General features: G+C 41.4%; 1 protein-coding gene across 3 annotated transcripts in view; it reads right to left on the bottom strand.

The window, feature by feature from the left end:
* Nucleotides 1-21,069, bottom strand: part of pde4dip (phosphodiesterase 4D interacting protein) — a 111,738-nt gene that overhangs the window by 37,356 nt on the left and 53,313 nt on the right. For 2 of the 3 annotated variants that reach the window (XM_058637555.1, XM_058637553.1), the window contains 5 exons: nt 14,493-14,603; nt 10,654-10,730; nt 5,440-5,563; nt 5,163-5,323; nt 4,193-4,280 (listed from right to left, as the gene is read on the bottom strand). In XM_058637555.1, coding sequence (XP_058493538.1) covers nt 4,193-4,280; nt 5,163-5,323; nt 5,440-5,563; nt 10,654-10,730; nt 14,493-14,603 — 561 coding nt within the window. The remainder of the gene's footprint in view (nt 1-4,192; nt 4,281-5,162; nt 5,324-5,439; nt 5,564-10,653; nt 10,731-14,492; nt 14,604-21,069) is intronic. The other variant, XM_058637554.1, reaches the window with a different exon arrangement.

The raw sequence follows: 21,069 nt of genomic DNA on the forward strand, positions 1-21,069 counted from the left end.
TCCGTCTATCCTTTTTCCTTTTTTTTATGAATTAAAACTTTAGGATTAAATGAATAATGAATAATAAAACACAGAAACAGGCCTAATTTCTCGTTTCTCATTTCTTTATCCTTCCTAGCAAATACCTAACACTTTCTAGTTGCACAAGTCTTTTCTGTATCAGCATGTAAGTGCACCAGGGTGTGAAGAGAAAACAACGGCGTTTTACACAGCGGCGGCTCGTTCACTTATCTACAACGTCAGTGTGGAATGAGCTCACGAGTTTCCCAGAGGCTCTGTGTTCACATGCATGTCACACAGAACCAAGGCGAGAAGGGAGGGAGGCTATCATTTCCCCTGGAATCAGTGTCAGTAAATCACATGACACCTTCATCACATATAAAAAGCTGATGTCATTATCTCACACACACACAGAGAGAGTTTCAGGTCCTCTTTTCCCACAGAGTCTTCATCTGTCTTTCATTTTCTGCTGCAGGCTTTGGATGTGTTGTTGATACAAAAGCTCTCACATGTGATTTGTTTTCCTGTGTGTGTGTCTTCTTTGGCTCCGGGTTCTGACCGTGTCTTCCATTTGTCACCGTTACAAGCCTCTGGAGACGCGAGATCAAAACAGTGATCGGCTGGAATGAGGCGACGCAATCAAAAATCTATTAATCCTAATCAGAGATGAGTGCCAAACACTGCGGAGAGACTGCACCCGCTGTTTATTTTCCTGAAAGTGGCAGGAATACTAAAGTGTGACAGCGGGGGAATTGATGTCTGTGCAGACAGAAGAAGTGTCTCCAGTTTTTTTTCTTCTCTCCTTCCCTCCTTCCCTCGTCCCTTGTTGGTTCTCCAAGTTACATGAAACACGAGAGTGCGTCTCGCAGACAGTAAGCTGATTATAATTAAAACTGGCGTCAGGGAGGCTAAATTAGCAGGATTGCACTGATATGAGAGAGACTGTGCAGCCTGATACTGGCAGCCACTGCTGATAGGAGACATTATTTATTCAAGGTTATTGTGGTCAAGTCTCAGGACGTCAGGTCATTTGACCTCCATTTCAACAATACAACCAATGTGGACTAGAAGCTGACGTGATGCAGCGTTTTTGTTTTTCTTGTGTGTTTGTGTCCATTTTGAGATTGTGTAGTTAAAGTCGTGTTTGTTTGTCTTAAAGTTAAAGTGAACAGTAAATGTAAACAGGAGAAAGCTTCAGCTTCAGGAATTTGTCAGAATAAAAAAAAGGGACAAAAACAAACAAATACATAAATAGGAGATAAATACATAGAAATAATTAAATAAAGGACAAAAGAAACATTGAAATGCAAGAAAAAGGGGGAGAAATTACCACGGGGCAGAATATTATCAAGATAAAACCCATTGTGACGTTGTAATGTAAAAAAAAACTGTTAATTGTGTCATACATTTTAGTGTAAATGTGCTAAATGTGATTTAGATCAGTGCTTTGTGTAATTATTGTCAGACTGTTTGTAGAAAACATCCACAGCAACATGAAACAGAAGTAATTAAGAATAAAAACAATGATTGTACTGGCTTATCTTATCTTTCCATGTATCTTTCCTGATCTGCAAAATCTTTTTTGAGGTTTTACACCCTCACAAAAACTACTGAGCTCTGTAATACTGTGCAATGGATGTGAGGTAACACTAGGTGGAGCTACCTGCCTGTGAACTCAGATCATTGCCTGCACACGTTTTATGTGACCAACATACTCTGGTGCCAAACTGACATTCAATTCCAGTCTTGTATAAAGTACCGAAAAATATCTAACATAACTTGAGTATCTGACCAGAAAATGACTTAGTAAAAGTTGAAGTAACTTTTTATAATAAAGTATAAAAAGTATTAAAGTATATGCCATTTACTGCACTTAAGTATAAAATTGACTTTTTCGAAAGTAAAAGTGTTAAAAAAGTTACTGTTGAACCATTGGCTGTTAGTCTGTGTCCTTGAGCAAGACACTCATGTTGCGTGAGAATGGATATGAAATATATAAATACAGACTATTAGCAACTCTTCTTCATCTGATTTTATTTAACGAGTAACTAAGATATTTCAAAGGAAATGTGGTGGAGTAAATGTACACAATTTATTTAGGAAAAGAAATACAAATAACAAAGTAAAGTACAGCTATATGAATGTTGTACTTAAGTACAGTACTGAAGTGTTTGTATTTTTTTTACATTACAACACTGCTCAATTCTAACAAGCATCCTAGAACCAGGTCTTAGAAATGTCCTCACTTTCCCAAAGTTAGTTCTAACACTGTGACCATCATATAACGTAATATAATGTTGGTGCATGTGTTGTTGTCCTGCTCTGCCAGAGTTCCACTGACCCACATGAAGTGGATGTCAAAAGATAGTGTGATACGGTTCAGTCACTCAGCTTGCCTGTCTACGGTTTGAGCCAGAGCTGTTAGAATAGAGTGATAGGAGAAGAGGAGGAGGGAGGAAGGAGGGAGGAAAAAGGGAGGAGGAGAACCAGTGAGCCTCACATGACCAGGGTCGCGTTCACTGCCTGGATTTACTCTCTTAACTGTATCTACAGTATCAAGCTGCTTGAAGTGAAATCAGACCCTGTTTTAAGCACATCCCAAAGGTCACATGGGAGAGTCAGTGTTTAGATGTTATTTGAGGTGTGATTGATGAGGCACTGACACACAGTCACAGACACACAGTGCTGTTTACACGAGCCCTGTGTGAGGCTGTCGTCTTAATCCAGCTTCTGCTCACTCTCTTTCAGATTTCTGACCATTATCACTTGCTCTTGCTGCAAATGCAAATGTGTTTGCTAAATCTCCTGTAATTTAAGACAGAAATGAATGTGAAAAAGGTTATTTATGACTGTTATCAATGTACACGTGTAGAAAAATTAATGTTTTTATACCACAAAGTACCACCTGAGAAGATATTGAGCTCTCGGAGTAACACCATTATCACCAATGTTAAAACACAGTGGCGTAAATAGGCCGAGCAAAGTCAGCAACAGACTTTTCACAGGAGGCAGATTTATTCCTGTTTAATTGTCCAAGTATTAACTCATCAGGACACAGACTGTGCTTTTTTGCTCCCAGGACTCTCAATACCACCTGACCCAGTCAGATTTGTATTCAGTACAGTCCTTTCCTGTGTACATAATAAAATCTGTGATATCTTAACTATTATCTCTGCTTCTTTATGCCACAATAACACAGCCTTTACAAAAACCTGAACTGTCCCTTTAAAACTTAGAGCTATGAGAGTGTAGTAACGGGCGACTGTAGTTCAGTGGTAGAGCGAGTTATCTTTCAACTCTAAGGATTGTGTGTTCGATTCCCGGTTCCACGAGTCTCCATGCTGATGTGTCCAAGACACTTCACCTCACGCTGCTCCTGACAGCTGTGAAAATGTGCTGCGCTGAGTGAATGGGTGAATGGGTGAACAGCAAAACTGTAGTGTAAAGCAGCTTTGAGTGGGCATCAAGCCTAGAAAAGTGCAATTTAAATACATTTGGCTGCATATTCCATGGTTCCATGTTCTGTTGTTATTGTTACCGTCACAAACAAGGACATTGCATGTGTCCTAAAAGCTACGTAGATGTCAATTTGAGATTTAACAGGGCTATTGTGTTCCCTGCTCCTAGAGCAGAACTACATAACTCTGAAGCTCTTGATATTCTAAATGAACATTTCTCAGAAAGTTGATAAACACAAGCCCATATGTGTCACTTCCTGATTTTCAATAAGCCAGTCCGACTACTTCCGGTAAACTATCAGCCAAAGATGCAGATAATGTTCCAAGAGTGTTTAGTGATGAATAACAGAAGGATGCTCTGCTGTTGTCCACTATGACAACGCTGTTAAACACCTTTTTCAAGTTTCAATCACTAACAATAACTTACAGGTACAGGGGTCTCAAACCCAATGAGTGTCCAGTTTGGTCAAAAAACTTCTGTTCAGTAGGATTGGGCAATATGTTCTTAAAATATATCACAATATTCCATCACGTAAGCACAATAACGAAATTCATGACGCTATTCCTCAGAATCTATGAATTTATGAACCCATAAATAGCAAAAACAGACAGAAATGATTACTTGATATTAAGTGGTGGGCTGCATGATATACATTTTCATTGCATAACAAATCATGTTGGTTCCCCCAACATAAGTTATATGCATGTAAAAATAAAACAAATAAAACAAATACCTCAGCTCCACCTTCTCTCTTCTTTACCTCAAGCTCCTCAACCCTGAGACACAGTGAATGTTTTTCCCTTGTCAATTCCTCGATCACCCTGAGAGAGAGAGAGAGAGAGAGAGAGAGAGAGAGAGAGAGAGAGAGAGAGAGAGAGAGAGAGAGAGAGAGAGAGAGAGAGAGCACAGGTCAATAAAGTTATGGTGTATTATCATAGATTTACTTTGCTCACAGTGGTGATGATGGTCACCTGCAATATATGTGGCTAGTTAGTTAACTCATTAATGTCAGCAGAAGCACAGGAGAGGTAGAGTAAATCTAGGCTCGCCTCGGCACGGCACGGTTATGTTTCCACGAGCATACTACCTGGTACCAAGCGAGCTGAGGTGATACAATGATTGGTCGGAGCGCCGTCACAGGAAGAGACGTCCCTAACCCTAACCAAGAATCAAGCTGAACAATGCTGAACTGTAGATCTATCTATCTAACGTGGCTTAATCTCCAACAATTACCAGGGAAATGTCTGTAATCTCAATATTTAACAGAGGAGTCTGGTGTATTTAGCGACAGCACTGCCGCTGTATTTCAGTTACTGAGTACTGAACAAATATTTCTAATTAACCGATTCTAATGATTCAGTTACACTGAAAATAACTGCTTAACAAGTTACGAGTCATACGTGTGTGTGTAAGTCGCAGCAGTTTCATCCAACCTAAACCACGCTGTACCGAGGCGAGCCGGGATTATATGTGGAAAAGGGGCTTGATAGAAGTCTTCCCTAAGCCCTGAACTCTTACTTTTCATTCTGCCATTACAGAGTCGATTGTACTTTTATACTTGCCACAGGGAGATGTCATCGAGCACTGTTGCCTCTAAAACTTCTAAAAATCTAAAAAGCCTTTAATAAAACTACAAAGATGTGAAGGGGCCAGGTCTCGATAAAAAAAAAAAGATTATTATTTATAAAGTGTAAGTTTGTCACCTGTCTTGATCAGTGAGGGTAGGCTGGCTGAGCGGTCCACCTGAGCTTCCGCACTCCTCCATCCACTCCACCATCTCTCTCTGAAGAGCCAGGCATCGCTGAGACTCAGAGTCCGCCAGCGAGGCCATGCGTTCAGCCTCATCTCGAGCCAGCTCGGCCTCCTGAGAGCAAAACACAGCACACACAGAGACAGGTAACCGCGGGGTTTGTCACACTCATGTTCAGACTGAGTGTCTCACACTGTTTGTTGTGCTGAAGCTCATCTGTGTGTCTCTACCTCTTGCAGTCGCTGAACTTTGGTTTCCAGGAGTTCTTGCATATGGCTGATCTCCTGCTGCCGCTCCGCCAGGCGACGCTGCAGCTCTGCTTCATTCTGATTGGACAGACTGTCGGCCGTCAGCCTGCAGAGAGAGAGCAAATATGAAAGCAGAGAAATATAAATGCTTGATAGACAAGAACACCTGGTGTTGTGTGTTTTTGATGCGTGTGGGTCTGATGAAAACAGCTGTTTGTAAGTGAATTCTGGTCGTAAACTAGACTTGTTGCACACTGAAAAAACAGCTCTATTAGTAAATTAGTAATTAGTAAAAGTGCAGTTAATTCAACATTTAGCTCAGTGACAGAAACCGAACGGCTGCATGTTTACAATGAGTGAAATATCCAAAGCTGAGAGTGATTCAGGAACAGTAGGAGGCAAAGTCAGTGAAGATTTGATGGCATTTGCAGAGGATGTAGTGAAAAAGACAAAAATTTGTGTAAAACATTTAGATTTTATATGAAGTATTAGTCAAATTATGGACTTCAGATCCGGATGCATGAATACAGAAGACTGCATAAACATTTGAATAACATGTTTAGGTAAAACGAGAGGCTGTTTGCCTCTGCTGATCAAGTACTTTTCATGTCATGTGACGTTTGTTGACTGAAAAAGGAATTTAATGTTCAAGAGGCTGAAAACATTTGACGAGGCCACTTTTGTGATCTTGACCTTGACCTTTGACCACCAAAACCTAATCATCTCATCCTTCCAAGTCCAAGTCTCAGGTGTTCCTGAGACGCCACATGACACAGGCCTGTGCGTTGGTGATTTAGACAGGATTTTCAAGTCACTCACGTAAAATATTAATGTTTTTCTTCACTCACAATGATCATAATAGAAATTCACCACAATTAACTTATTGTAAGTGCTGTTTAGCATCATGAGCGAGAGATAATGTCAGATATTGTCCCATCACTACATCCATCCATTCATTTTCTACGGCTTTATCCTCCACCGGAGGGTCACGGGGGCTGCTGTGCCAATCTCAGCTGACATAGGGCGATAGGCGGGGGTCTCACCCTGGACTGATCACCAGTCATCACAGGGACACATAGAGAGCCAAACAACCATTCACTCTCACACCTACGGTCAATTCAGAGTGTCTTATTTACCTAATCCCCATATTGCATCTTTTTGGACTGTGGGAGGAAGCTGGAGAACCCGGAGAAAACCCACGCACACACAGGGAGAACATGCAAACTCCATGCAAAAAGGCCCTTATTCCAGCCGGGGCTTGAACCCGGGGCTGCATAGGCAAGAGTGCTAACCACTACACCAACCGTGTGGCTCCCACCACTACATATGGAATGAAATTGGTTTTGTAATTTGTAAAATATCCTGCTTTACATCAAAGTAACAGTGGAGTGGAGAGCAGAGGGAAAAGTGTCTCCAGCACCTCTGAAGAACACGCTGGAGTTTATCGTGGTGAAGCCAGTCTGTCACTGCTCCACCACTCAGCACCGAACAACAGCCAGAAGGCTGGTCACAGCTCTTTATTCAGGCTCTGTTAATAGCCCTAATGATAAACTGTGGCCCGCGCAGTTTATTTATGAAACAGCAGGGCCTAGAGAGAGAGTGAGAGAACATGTCAGCACCCTAACATGGACACGTTTATCTTCCTAAAAGGCTGGAATGTCTTCCCTCTCCCTCTCTCCCTCTCTCTCTCTCTCTCTCTGTGTCTCATTGTTTTGACAAAAGCTACACTGACTGTTGGACAAATCCCTACTGTCTACAGTGCACAAAAACACTGTGTTACTGAGCTAATGGTGTTGTTCCTACATTCATCTATTAGGAAAATAATCAGTCAAAGGTCACCATTTCACAGCTTTTCATTAACTTTAGTGTAAAGAGTTTAGTGGGACAGCTGAGAGACCACACGTGTGTTGTGTTCAGGACTCACCAGCTCTTCATTACTCAGGCAAAGTGCACAATTTCCTTTCAATTAACTCAAGAGTGGGCAAAAGGCAAGAGGCTAGTTATTATTTTCAAGCTTCTGCACACAAACATCTCCATGAAGGAAATGATATATGAGATATGTACTGTACTGGCTGGCAGCCATGCTGTCTGTTGTCTGTTTCCCATGTTAGTTCTCAGTGCATGTCGCAGGCTGGGGCTGCACTGGTGCAGTCAGCAAGACGTAACTGAACAGTCATGTAAAGGATCGTGTCAATTTACTGTATATGCAGCTTGTTTTGCTGGTTTTCCTCATCCAGGTTTGGAGTTTTGGAGAGTTTAGCTCCTGCAGACTGTCCTTCAGATCAGCTATTAACATCAGTCCCCAGTGATCTGATCACGTATGTGGTTCGTGTTAAGAAGGACTGTTCACATCTGCCATCGAATGTGTATGTGATGTGTCTTCTGTGACCACATGAGGTCGCGGGCCTCATGTGGTCACAGAAGACACATCACATACTATAAAGCTTACATGCAAACAAAAGAATGCATGCACCACTTTTTATGCAAAGGTTGGGATTTCTAAACAAAAACCTGACGGGGAAACGACTCTGATTGCAGAAGGATGATCAACGAGGAACTCATTTAGTTTATTAACCCAAAAACATGTAATCATTACAAGATATCTGTTATTGCAAGATCAATTTTGAAAGAAAATGCTGTAATTATTTAATACGTCCTAGAAATACCTCTTCTCTCTCAATGTATATGAATCAAGGGTGTTTGTTTATGACTATGAGGAACTATAGATGTTACAGAATCTCACAAAATGACAAGTTCACCATGATGTTTAAAGAGGTAAGAAACCTGCATGTGCATGGCTTTATAAATCTGAATGTTTCTTTGCATAAGCACCTTCTGTACATATTTTTGTACATATGCCAACGTTCCATGAGAATCCTGCACAGTTTTATAAATGGTCTGACTGAGGCATTGCTGTAAAAACTGGTGGGAAACATATCATTAGGAATTAGGTGAACATTTTTTAAATGACAGTATTGTAAGACTGACAAATGAAGATTTCATAAAAACACTGCATCATTATTGAACACACTGTGTGCAAACTGGGGTTCATCGTGGTGTTTGTGTGTTGGCAGAGCAGAGGAAAGTGATACAGCGAGAGGCAGACAGCTGACAGAGAGCTGACGGACACACAGACAGCTGCTGCAGCTCAAATAGTCTCCGACTCAGCAACACTGCAAACCACACAGCAGCTCCTGCCCTTCACTCTCTGAGCTGCCCTACTCTCTACACCAGAGGACTCAAAACACCCCCCCCCCTCTATTTTATGTAGCTTACCCCTTAATATCAAATTTAGGGCGACAACTAACGACTATTTAACATATTCAATTAATCTGTTGATTGTTTTCTTGATGTTTTCTTGATGTTTGGTCCATAAAGTGTTGAAAAATGTCAGTCTGGAAATGACGATGTTCTCAAAATGATTCAGTTTTAGTGATTTCTTTGTTATATGGCTGAGAAAAACAGAGAATATTCACATTTAAGAAGCGGAAAAATCAGAACACCCTCAAACTGATTAATTGATTATCAAAAGAGTTGACAATGAATTTAGTAATTGATTAATAATCGATAAATCGAGTATGTGTTTCAGCCCTAATGAAGTTATAATGAGAACCAACATAGCTATATAGCTACTTACATGGTTGAACCTTTTATTCACATGACTGCCCCCTCATGACCAGACTGAGCGTCTGGAGTTTGAAACCACTGCTCTACTCCCTCTCCTTTCTAAACACCCCCCCCCCCCCCCCCCCCCCCACACACACACACAGACACTTGCCCTCCTCATGCCCTCTCCGTCCTCTGTCCCACAACAGAGTCCCTTCATCCTCTTCAAACACATTTCAGTCCATACATGGCATTCCTCAGAGCTTAGGCCTTGTTGTCATAGCTAGGTGAGGCTACACGCCCGCAGGCTCGCGTGTGATGAGAGGGTGACTGGGTTCTGATGAGCTGAGGGGACTCATGGGAAATAATCACACAGGTGATGAAAGGAGCGTTTCTGTGGTTTGTGTGCACGTTTCCCTGACGACAAATCAGTGCTTTTGCATATATTTTTAAGACTGTCTTACAGACGTGACACGGAGTGGCCGACTGATTTGTTGGACATTCATGGCGGTGGCGCCGCCCCACAAGTCTCACATGAAGAAAAATAAGATACATTTATTTATATGCACATTATATTCTATGACTACCATGTGTTTAAAAAGGTTCTCTCACTCGTTTACAGCGAGTAAACTGTCAGGTGACGTATTTCCTGTTCCTTTGGGGGACAAAGGTCTTTACCATAGACTCTCACTATCAGGGGTCGCGTTAACCGAATATTTTGAGGGTCATCCGTCATTTTGACAGATTGCAATTCACACCCCTGACCACATGGTGGTGAAGAGCATATTACAGTAATTGGCTCTTGTAGAAGAAGAAAAGTAGAAAAGAAGAAAAATGTCACGGCAGTTGAGTGTCAGAAGTTTCTTTAAAAAGCCCAAAAACTATGTTGATAAAAGAGGTGAAAAAAGAGGGATAGATGCAGATGAAGATGAAGGACAAACTCAGCCCTTGGCCTCAGCGGAGCGAGGAAGCGGCAGTAAGGAGGTTAGGCGGGAGTACAGAGTTCAGTGGGAGCGGGAGTTCTCCTGGCTGAGGAGGGAGGATAGAAAAATGTTGTGCAACAAAATAAAGATTCCCATCGGAGAATCTGAGCATAATTTCTGACCTGGACATCGTACTCAATGCATCTCGCTATCCTTGTAGTGCTGACAGCGTGTTAAAGAGCTATGGACAGGAGGCTTTGGAGCGCGTCTGTGACCCGTAGTGGTCACAGACCGGTGCAGAAGGAGCGCATGCTGCGGGTTTTCCTACCACGCGCAACTACGCGCAAGCAGGCACGCGATTCAAGTCCATGTGGACCAGGAGGAAGGTGTGAGACCAGGTGAACTGTCCATATTTCACTGCAATATGAACAATGCAATTGAATATGTCATTATTATCATTTAAAGTGACCGGTAAAAATAGATTATGATGGGATTTTTATGACCCTGTCAGTCAAAATGACAGACAACGAAAAAGTAAAAGGAAAACTCTGGGGCCGGTGAGACACGTGATGACTGAGTCCATCATGTGTTTATAAACTTTTATAAACTTCACAGAGCAACAGAACAGTAATTAGAGAGAGTGTGAAGTTAGAAGTGAACTACTTACAGTGCTTGGTCCAGAATCTGCTGTTTGTCCTCGAGCTCCTTCTTCAAACTCTCTACTTCAACCTTCAGCTCGATGTTCTGGAAGAGAAATATTCATAAAACAAAACTATTACAAGTTGCAGAGGAGAAACGGCCAGCCCTAGTTTTCAAACAGCCTGGGATTAGCATGATAATAGCAGAGGATACGTCTCATGCACTCAGCAGCACTGGCTGAAAATGCACTTGTGCGTTTCATTGTTAGATTCCCCATATGTATGTGTATGTGTACTCTTTTCTTGATGCCATTCTTTTTTACACATTTGCTAGACTTCGATTTTTCACTTGGCTTCAGCCCTTGTGTTGAGTTTGTTCACCAATTTCCACAACATGTTTTTTAATAAACACAATTTTCTCTTATCTAATTTCCCGGTTATAGCCCATGGGCAAGAGGAAGGGTCTCCAGTCCGGCTGGTGTGTTTTCACTACTGGTGTGTAAAGAAGAATTGTTTCTAATTGTGTTTCGATCCTTTTGTCAAAGACTAAACAACTTCCAATATGTTCTATTCTTATGGAAACAAACTTAGCTTGTCAAGTCTCATGTGCTGACCCTGAATCTCAGTGGGTTTATAAATAGCTGTTGGGGATACGAGCACCTGCTGTATCTGTCGCCCTCTCAACCCCCTTCCTGCCCCAGCAACACCAACATTTTTAACTTCTGGCTCTGAAAGCTACAACAGACTGGACTCCACTGGCGTCCGGGCACTCACATGCATGTATCTGATTGCAGTGATTGAATTTTCTGTACATTACAGTGAGATCACAGCCGTGCATTTCACGTATCCATGTGCAGACAGATTACTGATACACTGACAAACAGCACATAGTGTTGCTGCATGCATGCATTCAAGTGTGCATGCATGCATGCTGGCATCAAGGCTCCCAGGCATAAATAATGTGGGTCATTGGGTGTACAATGGAGAAATAGGTCACACGGTGACTGTAATAACAACCAATCTCTTTACTCTCTACACAAACACTGCCCTGTTAGTGTCATTCACTGTCCGGACATTTCATTTCTTTGCAAATGGTGAATTTCTACTATCTTTCCCTAAAGTTTGGTGTTCTCATGCACTAAAGTAACTCTTTACACCCTGAACAGGTCACCAGTCCATTGCAGGGCCAACATAAAAAATAATATCAACCATTCACACTCACACATTATGGTCAATTTGCATGATTTTGGACTGTGGGAGGAAACGGGGAAAACACATGCAAACTCCACACGGATAATTCGAAATTAGTGTTAAATGGCTACAAACTTAACCAAGTTAGCACAAAAAAACCTTACGAGGAAGCAAATTTTGACTTTACTTCTGAAATTAAGAAGTAATGCTCATATTTCAAGATGGACAAAATGGATTAAACAGCAAATGTACTCAAGGACATGCTTGAGCTTTTCCTGTATTTTCACGCATTGCTCTGACACAACCCGCTTCCTGTGTTTGTTGCTGCATTGTTGATGCTTTTATGACATGGAGGTGCACACGGCTACATGGGTGCCTGGATCCTGTGGTAATGTAGCCTACTGTAAAGTCAAATTCTTTGTTTTCCAAGACTGTGGTCTCTGTGGACTAGATTTACCTCAGCTGACTTCATCTTCCTACCATCACAGACACAGCTCATCTAAGAAGCTGTTTGCGTCATGCACCAAAATGTAACAAAGCTGACTCAGCATCATCTTGTTCTTGCTCTGTAATGTAGACACACAGTGCTGTTGTGTATTTACATCACAGTCAATGCAGTGAATTATTAGCTATTTTCAGAATGATAATTTTGATCATTTTATAGTATAAAGTGCTCAATGATCTGGCTCCTCCTTCCTTCAAAAGTGTTCATATCAAGATGCTCTGTCAAGAGTTTTTAATGAAATTGTTTGCATTATCACACGAGATAATCTCTCAACTACATGAGACATTACAAAGTATCCACTGTATAAAGGAGGAGTGGAAAAAGGAGTTTGGTCCCTTTGCAGAAACCTCCTTTTGTGTGAGAAATGTGAGTCCATGGAGGCGACAGAGTCACATACTGTAGCTGTTGTTGTCTCTTATGTGAGTGTTTTTGTTTGTCTGTCACTGCTTATTTTTTATGAAGTTGTTTTTACAGAAACATGCAGTGGTCAGGCAAGGATCCTTGTTGAATGAAAGGTTTCTCATATTTGAAACATGATGCTCTGACAGTACCAGAACAACAAGGGCAACTAACAGACTAACAGCCTTTTGGATCACAATACCCAGTGATATCAAACAGTGTTATAGTTCTGCTGCTTTTAAATGTCAGATGAAACTGTGTCTTACATAATCCCGATCATGTACACACACCTTTGACGTCTTAGGGTGCATTCACACCAGCCCTTCGCAATCGAAGCCTATCTCGTGGTGCCCCGGTGTTGCAGACCAACCTGTCCGACACCAACACCGATGACTCTGCGGTAGTTGGATGCATCAGAGGGGGTGATGAGACGGAGTACCGGGCTGCGGTGGACTCCTTCGTCACGTGGTGCATGCAGAACCATCTGCAGCTTAACGTGACGAAGACTAAAGAACTGATTGTGGACTTTAGGAGGTCCAAGACACCAGTGACCCCTCTTTCCATCCAAGGGGTCGATGTGGATGTGGTCTACAATCTACAGTCTACAGGACTACAAGTACCTGGGAGTCCACATCGACAATAAACTGGACTGGACAATAAATACATAAACCATCTACAAGAGTCGTCTCTATTTCCTGAGGAGGCTTAGGTCATTCAACATCTGCTGGACCATGCTCAGGATTTTTTATAAGTCTGTTGTGGCCAGTGAGATCCTCTATGCTGCTGCATGCTGGGGCAGCAGGCCGAGGGTCACTGATGCAAACAGACTGAACAAACTGATCGTAACATTGTGGGGGTGGAGTTGGACTCTCTGACGGTGGTCTCAGAGGGGAGAATGTTGTCCAAGTTAAGGACAATACTGGACAACAACCTCCATCCACTCCATGACGTGCTCGTTCAGTGAGAGACTGATTCCACCAAGATGCACCACTGAACGGCACAGGAAATCATTCCTGCCTGTGGCAATCAGACTTTACAACTCCCATCTGTAGATGTATCCGGCTCATTTATTAACTATCACATTGATAATGTTTATCCTGTACACGTTGTACATTTTTGTCATTTTGTTATTCTTGTTCAAACAAGGGCTTTGTGCTATTTTTATTTAATTTTAAATGTAAAATTTTAACTTGTGTGCTCTTTTTTTTTTCTTTTTTTCTGGTACTTACTGAGTCTGATATGGAGCAACTGTAACAAAACAATTTCCTTTGGGATATTAAAAGGATTCTGATTCTGATTCAGGTTTACTCGAAAAGTCTGGTTCTTTTTGGAAGGTGTGAATGCACAACCAAACTGTCATGCACACCAAAGAAGTCAACTCCGGTCCGCCTAAAAGCGTAGGTCTCGGTTCGCTTCAAGTGAACCAAATGCAGGAAATGGACTACAACACAGGGCATTGTGGGTAAACACAACCAAAACACCCCCATGTAGAACAATAGCCGACAGGCCATTGTTGCAGCGTATATGTGTTGTATGTTCACATAAAACAATAGGATTTGATGCAGCTCCATGTTTTGCTCTTTAACTTTAATGTCTTGTTTATTTGACATGCTTTTATTGTGAAGTGTGACTGTTTTCTGGAGTAGAATGAAGAGAAATTTGTTTTCTAGGTGGAAGAATCCACAGAAAATTCAAAGTTCTAGAGGCCGAGACATCTAAAGTACAACGGACAAGTGCACACATCATAAATAGATCATTCATTCTCTGACTCACCCTCTTGTGCACATCATCGCTGCTCTCCTCAAACTTCTGCTGGATCTTCTCCTCCAGGAAGTAGATCCTAAGCTTCAGGCTGAAGTTCTCCTTCTTCAGGTCATTCAGGTGCTGCGAGATGGTGCGATAACCAGGGGAACCACAGTTAGACATGGTAATGGGCAGCTCCGTTCCTATGGGGCACTGCAGCCCCACATTTACTGCAACATCATGTATGGAAAAACCCAAGCGAGGACGAGAACAGCTGAAAAACATAAACTACATAAACTATGGTGACTGTAGAACATAAACTCAGCTCTGTGCTCTGAGATCAACAAACAGCAACAAGAACAGAGAGGTGGTCTAAAGCTAAAGTGGGCATGAGCCCCACTCAGACTGCATATGTTACAGGAGATGGTTCACAGGCAGGCAGGGGATTATGGGAAATAGAAGAGGGGGGGTCGAGGGGGGGTCAAGGGGTTTCCTTTTTTTACCATGAGGAGGTCATGCCAAGAATCTGAAACAGGAGTGTGTGCATGTGTGTGTGTGTAAATATTAAGTACAAGTGTTGAGCTGCTTTTTTTAATATAAACTCTGTTGAAGTTGAAAACTTGTTCTACTTAAAACGTAATTTAAAAACAAATGAGGATTATGTGTGATCTGACAGTGTTCTAAAACTGTCTGCATTAGTTCTCCACCAGCAGGCCCAATTCTACCCTGCTTTGATCCGGGGCTTTGTGAGATGTTGAATGTCCTTTAACTATTTTTATGTAATAAAATAAATAAATAAATATATCCAAGCATGCATTTTCATTTAAATTGTCTTGCTTTGAAAGAAAGAGACAAGACACATCATAATAATAAGTAGGAGTATTTTTTGTAGTATTTCTTTGAATATTTTTGCCACTGTAGTTACTGTGACTACATCATCACTAATACAGAAGGATGTACAGAGAAATATATGAGCTAATAATATGCTCAAAGAACAATTACATAATTAAGTCAGTCAAGTGTGTTTCTATAGCACATGTAAAAATAAGCTCAGTTGACCAAAGTGTTGTACACAAGTGTACACAAATATAGTAGCAGTAGTAGTAGTACATATGCCAGGCCTGCATGTGGCGCTGTAACGCTGAATACACCGAAATACACCAACACCAGAGAAAAAGACTTGGAGCATGTGCATAGGGCAGATCCAAACTTTTTCTTTAGATTACGCTTTATTTGAATATGACAGAAACAGAGACAGAATGACTGAGGAAAGAAAATAGAAGTTATCATGAAGCAAAAAGACCAAACAATCTCCAAACACAAGAAGACGATGCCAAAGAGAGGGGAAGTACTTTTATTATCGTATTTTTTAGCATATACTGCAGTAGCATATTGGTTGTCTCCACGAAAAAGCAGGAGTGTTTTTGAGATTTTCCTTCTCTGGGACAGAGTACTGCCAAAACGCTCGTTCCATGCGGAAAAATGCTGATACAATGAAAAACTTGAGCAGATTCACCTTGACTCGTTTTCGTGGTGGTTGAGCTCTCACATTTGAATAGCCACTAGAGAAGAGGCTCGATCATCACTGATCACAGCTGCTCACCCGACCTCAGAGCACTGTTTTTGGAGTGTGAAACACTGAACACTGACCTGGCCTCAGTGTCACATTTACTGGCATCTAGGGGTGAATTATCATATTCCAACCAACTGACTACATTTTGCAAAAAAAAAAACATGGTGGACTCATTATTAGGTAATAGAAAACAAAAGAACTCAATTCTTGGAGATTTTAGGTGAATGACCACATTTTTAAATATTGTGTTAAATTTCTGTTGATTGAGCCCCTTCAGATTCTACAATTCTACCTTGGAGGGACAATTGGAAAACAATTCCTCAAGCCACAGCTGTGTCTGGGAACTATAGGAAGAGTTCTCGAATGGCCCTTTTCCACTATGGTCCCAGTTTGTCTTTGACTTGCCTCGCCTTAGCACGGCATGGCGCGGCACTAAATACACCATAAATACTCCTTGGTTAAATATTAAGATTTTTTCCCTGGTAATTGTTGGAGATTAACCCACGTTTTTAGTCTTTTTAACTGATCTACAATTCGGCATTGTTCGGCTTGATTCTTGTGTCGGACGTCTCTTCCTGTGACGGCAGTCACACGTCACGCATAGTATCGCCTCAGCTAGCTTTGAACCTAGGTACTGTGCTAGTGGAAATGCAACTTAACCGTGCCGTGCCGAGGCGAGGCGAGTCAAGCCGGTGGAAACACGCCATAAACCGGCTGCACCATTGTTATCAGTAGGTCAGTATGTCAATGGAACATGACTCGTCAAAATCATTCATAATACATTTCTGACACATATCCCCTTTGAAAATAACAATCACTACAAAAAAACATAACGTGTACTCTGCTAGTCTTATTGCAAGAAATTGTGCGAAATAAAAACCAACACGTGAGTGCATTAAATCATCCTGATGAAATAAAACTTTCACTCCTGAGTTCAGACAGTTTCTGACCACAGGGAGGAGCCAACACTCCACCTGAGCGCTTCACAGGGAACTGCAGCTGGTCCAGACGCTATTTAAAGACGCTATTACCCAGCAGCTGTCACCGAGGAATTCTGCGCTGGGAAGACGCCCGTCACATATGCCGCGCCATCCACAGTGTTGGCAAACAGCATGGAAATGAGAGAATGCACATCACAAGTACACATGCAAGGCAACATGTGGCTGGATGCAGGCGCACATGTCGGGTTCACATGAGCCAACATGAGCTGCCGAGAAAAGAACAAATGCACGGAGAGAAACTGGGATTTATAAATAAAGACGCGCAGACAAATACAAGCAAACACACATGGACATGTTTAAAATCCCGTCTGGATTGAGACCTTCACTGGCCCTGGGTGTCACACAAAAAACCCCAGTAACATTTGTCCCGGATTGAAACCTCACTTTGTGAAACACTGATAGAGACCACAGAATGATGACTGTGGATCTGTGTAAAATAACCACACATCTGCTTCTTGTAGGGTCATATCCATCACTGAAGCAACGATAACTTGTCTTATTTCGTTTTTTGCTTTAGTGTTGTACATTATCATGTCATTATTTCCAGAATTATTTTTTTATCAATATCCTGACAGATAAATGACTGCTTATAAAACATGAAAATAAGACTGCCAAGTCTGTAAAACGTAGCTATTTGCATCAATAAATCACAGCTTCATTATTAGGTATTTAGGAATTACGAGGGATTTGGTGAAAAATGAACACAAGGTTGGTGTTACAGGCCTTTTTAAAGAGCAACTTAACACTGTTAAAGTGTTAAAATTATGCATTTTAAGTGACTGGAGGAACCAGCAGGAAGCTGGATAAGTTGCTCTGGAACTGCTGTCACACTTAAGGTAATAGACCTTGATCAACTAATTGTGAGTGAGTAACTTCATATATGTGTCTATTAAAGAACTGGTGGTGGATTCCCTTTGATGTCACTGTTTTATTTGAAATAGTTGTCTTAATAGTTAGTGTTATATTTGTGCTACTCCTACAGTCCAGTATAAATCTCCACCAAAAAAGTTATTAATTCTTTAATCAATTGGACTTTTAAATAAAGATTAAACACATATATCATTTATTTCTTATTTAAATCCACCAGTCAAAGCAGCTTTGAGTGGTCAAGACTAGAAAAGTGTTTTTATATAAATAAAGACCTTTTGCCATTAATCCTCACAGTCCGCAGACAGTGAGGATTAAAGTGAGGTTTATTGAAATAAACTGAATTTAAATTATGTTGGTACAAGTGAATGATCTCGTTAAAATAAAGCTTGTTTGGTTAGAATAAACCATTTACATGTACTTCAGGCAATAATCTTGCTTCATATACAGTAGGTGCTTATCGTTCCTACAGCAGCCTGAACATTAATATGTGTTAAGAAGAACAGAGAGCGTAGTGCAGTACTGGTAGAGACAGTATCAGCAGTGACACATAGGACACAATTATTGTGTGTGTCATTTTTAATTCTCTTCGTGGGATTCTTTGCATTGGTGTAAGTTAATGTTACATGAATGTATTGGAATGTAAATATTGATTGTGAATATTATTGATTTGATTAAATTGGAGGCAATACTTTGCTTTGTAAAAGCTCAGTGCAGGGTCTGACCCCCTGGCTGTACAAAATAACATTTTTACTTTTCCTACATTCTTTTCACTCATCCCTGATCTGCAGTTACTGTCAGAGCCAAAGACGGAGAGACCCCATGTCGAGATCAGTGAGAGCTGTCACAATGAACACAGATCTAAACTGAACTAGACTTATTTTACCAGCTGACACACTGAGATGTCTTGTTCTGGTCAGTCTGGAATCTAACAGTTACACAAAAACCGAACATCCTCAAAACAGAGAAGCTGAAGCCATAGACGGTTTGACATCTCTGCTTGAAAAATGACTATAAGATTCTCCTTTTCACACATTATGTTCGAAAATAGTGACTGAGAAAAATCTTATAGACTGATAGAGCAGGACTGTACTGTAGCTGTGTGTGTGTGTGTGTGTTTGTGTGTGTACAGTATGTCATAAAACTGACACCAAAATGGTGAAAATGTTTGTAGAAAAGGAGGTTGGATATGTTTCTGTTTGTATTTTGTACATTTATGCCAGTACGTGTTTGAGAGTGTGTGCATGGCTCCTCTGAGCCTCCAGTGTATCTGATCAGAGAATTTTAGACGATTTAAAACCTCATTTTAAAACCTTGAGTGGCCCTTTTATTAATTCGTATTTAGCAAAGTGGTGTGCAACACATCTTCCTGTGCGGTTACAAAGTCAAAAGAGATATTTGTCATCATTTTACATGGTTTTTCAATGAGAAATATAACTGACTACATGAGCACTGTGTTGATTGTTTTTGGACTATAATGTAATGGTGACAGGATTCCAGGATTTCTGGCTTTAAGAACTGTGTGACCTTTTGACCGTTTGCCTGCATTAAAATGTGGACCATTAGACCTGGAGTCGGGATGAACTAAGACAGTGTGCAGTTCTCTTTCAAACCTCAGAGTCTGACTGAGCAAATGATCCAGAGGTTGTTGTCTATAGTCAGTTATCAGGAGGAGAGAGAGAGAGAGGCAGAGATATATTAGTGATGATGGCTCTTTATAAGAGTTCAGACACACAGAACCACAGTATTCCATACAGTAATCAAACAGAATAGATTTCTGGAATGTCAACTGCTTTGGGACAAGTGTTGTAATACTTGACGGCTTGTTGGCCACAGCTGGAGTGTTAGTCACAAGTGCTTCACCTCTGCTAAAATGTGAAAAGGCGATCGGGAGCTGCACGCACACACACACACACACACTCACGCACACACACACACAGATGACTGAATTTATTACAACACAACGTGCCCATGAAATGAAATCATCCCAGTTCTGCAGGAGTTTTCCAGCTTCAGAGCAAAATCCAAAAGTAGAAATGAAGAAGAAGAAGAAGAAGAAGAAGACTACAAATAGCATTAGAACATTTTCCAGGTTCTGGCTGCTTGAGCCTTTGGGCCCAGGTCATACTTTCCACGTCTGTGCATACATAGTGGTCGGCTAAGTTCCGTGTGATGTAAATTGTGTCATCAGGGATGTGAGCACACCTACCATTTGAGTCTTCACCGACGGCTATTCACAGCAATTTCTAGTCCACTCGTGTTTTGGTCAGAAAGACAGATGATCAACTCAACTGATTGAGATTACCTGGGGAGGTCTACCAGGACCCAAACATGACAATCAGCCCTGAGAAAATACAAGGACCTTAAAATGGGTGTGAACCCCTGGGGAGAAATCACTGTGACCAGGAAGTGAGATCGAGTACACATTAGACTGACATGGCTTCTGACTTTAACATGAATGGAACTGCAGCCACATACACACACACACACACACACACACACACACACACGGAAACTCGACTACAGACTGTGGAAAGTATGACCCACGCATTTGCCCCAGTGTGTCTAATTAATCAGAGACAAACTTAAACTGCCATCTATCAGGAGGTGTGAGGTCCTGAGATTCAAGTGTGTAAGGAGGATCCATATCACCATATTACTCCATATTACTTTCCACTGTCCCTTTTCCACAATCTTGTCCTTTCACATGCACCAACGGCTGCTGTTATGTTGCCTTGGCAGCATGGGAGGAGGCAGCCATAACAGTTTCCCAGCCTCCATGCCTCATCTTTGTGCTGATATAGGTCCAAAAACCAACTCTACAGGAACAGGAGTGTAATTGGATGTTTGCATGTGAGTGTGTGTGTGTGTGTGTGTGTTTGCTCGGGACTGGCAGAGAGCTGGGAGTTTTCCCCCACTTTTACCGGTAACAGGAGCTCCTTGATGCCAGCGAGCTCGACATTTTCCAGCCCTGCTCTCTGGCAGTGCCAAGCCCCTAATGCAATTCTGCAGGCGGAATGTCTGATTGTGTTTATTGTGCTGCCACAGTCCACGGTAGACATGCTGGTTAAAATTATAATTTGTAAACCTAATTAAATCATCAAGAGAACCACTAAAAATATCCCCAGGAGCTAATTAAAATCATGGACATGCTAAGTACACAACG

This window comes from Solea solea, chromosome 9, assembly GCF_958295425.1.
Source record: "Solea solea chromosome 9, fSolSol10.1, whole genome shotgun sequence".
NCBI classification, from domain to species: domain Eukaryota; kingdom Metazoa; phylum Chordata; class Actinopteri; order Pleuronectiformes; family Soleidae; genus Solea; species Solea solea.